Source organism: Dryobates pubescens, chromosome 1 (genome assembly GCF_014839835.1).
Source record: "Dryobates pubescens isolate bDryPub1 chromosome 1, bDryPub1.pri, whole genome shotgun sequence".
Lineage (NCBI taxonomy): Eukaryota > Metazoa > Chordata > Aves > Piciformes > Picidae > Dryobates > Dryobates pubescens.
In genome coordinates this window covers 60251366-60253744 of record NC_071612.1, presented here as the reverse complement: position 1 = coordinate 60253744, position 2379 = coordinate 60251366, and the positions used below count along the sequence as shown (strand labels likewise).

The 2379-nt window shown below is 40.1% G+C and overlaps 1 protein-coding gene across 1 annotated transcript; it reads left to right on the top strand.

Annotated features, from left to right (window-relative positions):
• Positions 1-573: 573 nt before the first annotated feature.
• On the top strand, positions 574-1983 carry HRH1 (histamine receptor H1). Its single transcript, XM_009905586.2, has one exon. It carries the CDS (start codon positions 574-576, stop codon positions 1981-1983), a length of 1410 nt encoding a protein of 469 aa, XP_009903888.2.
• The last annotated feature ends 396 nt before the right edge of the window (positions 1984-2379 follow it).

Below are 2379 nucleotides of genomic sequence, written 5' to 3'. Positions count from 1 at the left end.
ATGGGTACCGAGAGATTATGAATTACTTATAATTCAAACTGCTGTATTCTCAGACTCTTAGACGTAGTTTGGCAAACTGGTTTGTTAAAAACTACTTAGTACATACAAGACTATCTATTATCACACTTTAGCTTGGTTTGCCCATATGCATCTTATGTTACTGTTCATGATCAACTATTTTATAAGATATAATAAACTGAAACAGTGAGGACTGAAATGTCTTCCTTCCAGAATTACCTATGAAATACCTTCACAAGCCATTTTGGATGGGTTCATGGAGCTTGCTCCAGTGCTTTTCAAGGAATACATGTTCAATGAGCCACATGTAAAATGTTGTAAGAAATCATTGTTTAGGAAAGGCCTGAAAGAGGCAGTGCTAACTGAAGCACAGATTGTTTTTATGATTTTATTTTAGTATTACATTGACTGACCATATTTTTTTTTTCTTTTCTATAGTTCTGGAAATAAAAATCACAAAGCAATCCAACACATTTTCATCCAGGAGTGTAACCCAAGACTGAATTTCCAAGACCTGGACAGCTCTAGTTTTCATTCTGTGCTCTTGTGCAGAAGATGTCGGAAAACATAACAGCTAACTCCATTAGCCCTCAGTCAGCAGTTCTAGGTATATTCCTGGGGGGCATTTCACTGATCACTGTTGTCATGAACCTATTAGTACTATATGCTGTGAAAACTGAAAAAAAGCTGCAAACAGTTGGCAATTTATACATTGTCAGCCTCTCTGTTGCAGATCTGATAGTTGGGGCAGCTGTTATGCCCCTGAATATTTTTAATCTCCTATGTCGTAAGTGGACTCTAGGCTCCCCAGCCTGTTTGTTCTGGCTGTCAATGGATTATGTGGCGTGCACTGCATCCATTTTCAACCTCTTCATATTGTGCATTGACCGTTACCGTTCAGTTCAGCAACCACTGAAGTATCTCAAGTATAGAACAAAAATGAGAGCATCACTGATGATATTGGGGGTCTGGTTGCTGTCTTTCCTGTGGATCATTCCAATCCTAGGATGGCACGCTTTTGCTAATAACAGGGGATGGAAAGAAATAGGAGACAAGTGTGAAACCGAATTCTCTCATGTCACCTGGTTTAAAGTGTTGACAGCCATTGTCAATTTCTACATACCCTCTATCTTGATGTTATGGTTCTACTATAAAATATTCAGAGCTGTTCAAAAACACTGTCAACACAGAGAGCTCATCAGTGGGCCATATCAGTCCTCCTCAGAAAAAACCTCCACACATCATAGTCAAACAAAGGATGAGCTAAATATTTGCCTCGAAAAGCAAATCTTAGATGAGAACTTGCCTCCCAAGGACAAGCAAAGTTCCCCTCAGCCCCAAAATACAGAGGTAGAGCTTCGTTTCAGTAACCCTGAGAAGACTTCAATGGCACTTGCTAGTAAGAGTAATAGAAGAGTCCTTAAATGGAGCTGTTTTCCACTCCCCACTGCCCAGTCAGAGCCAAGCCTGGATAAAGCAGGAAAGAAGGAAGTACATGGAACAAAAGAGAAGGAAATTGAAGAGGAGCCTTGCTCGCAAGACAGTGATTTAAGTGATGCATCAGACAACCATACTTTCACAGAGGTAACCGGCACTAGCAGTGCAAGAGCCTGTGGTCCTCAGGAAAAGACAGAGAACACAGATTCCAGAGGCCTGACTTACCTGAGAAAAACCTGGCAAAGTCTGCAAGGCCATCCCAAAATGCACACTCAAGGACTGCATGGGAACAGGGAGAGGAAAGCAGCGAAGCAGTTAGGTGTCATAATGACAGCCTTCATGCTGTGCTGGATTCCCTATTTTGTAATATTTATGGTAACAGCTTTCCGTAGTCATGAACAGTTTCCAATACTACACACATTCACTGTATGGCTTGGCTATGTGAACTCCACCTTAAACCCATTCCTGTATCCTCTTTGTAACCAGAACTTCAAGAAGACATTCAAAAAGATCCTTCACCTTCACTGATGTTGGTAAAGTAAAAGACTTTGGAAAATCATAATTTATAAACAAATGTTAGTAAAAGTGGGAAACAGGGGGAAATGGGAAAGCTTTAATGCATTGGAAGAAGAACTAATTCAGATCAGGAATCTGAAAAACTCAGGGGCAATCTCAGAACCGCCACCATGTTGTACACATTTTACAATTTGAGATTACCTGTATCATCATGTAGAACAAACCCTGGAGATACAAGCAAAGATCTTCAGTGACTATATATCATTCAGCTACAGAAAGGGAAGAAATGAAGTAAAGTGTCTTTGATCAGTAATGTTTCTTCAACTTTTTCTCTTTCAACTTACTCCATTAAACACAGGACCACACTGCTTGTAAAGTGAGATCTGCAAGTGGAGGTACTTTGCATAT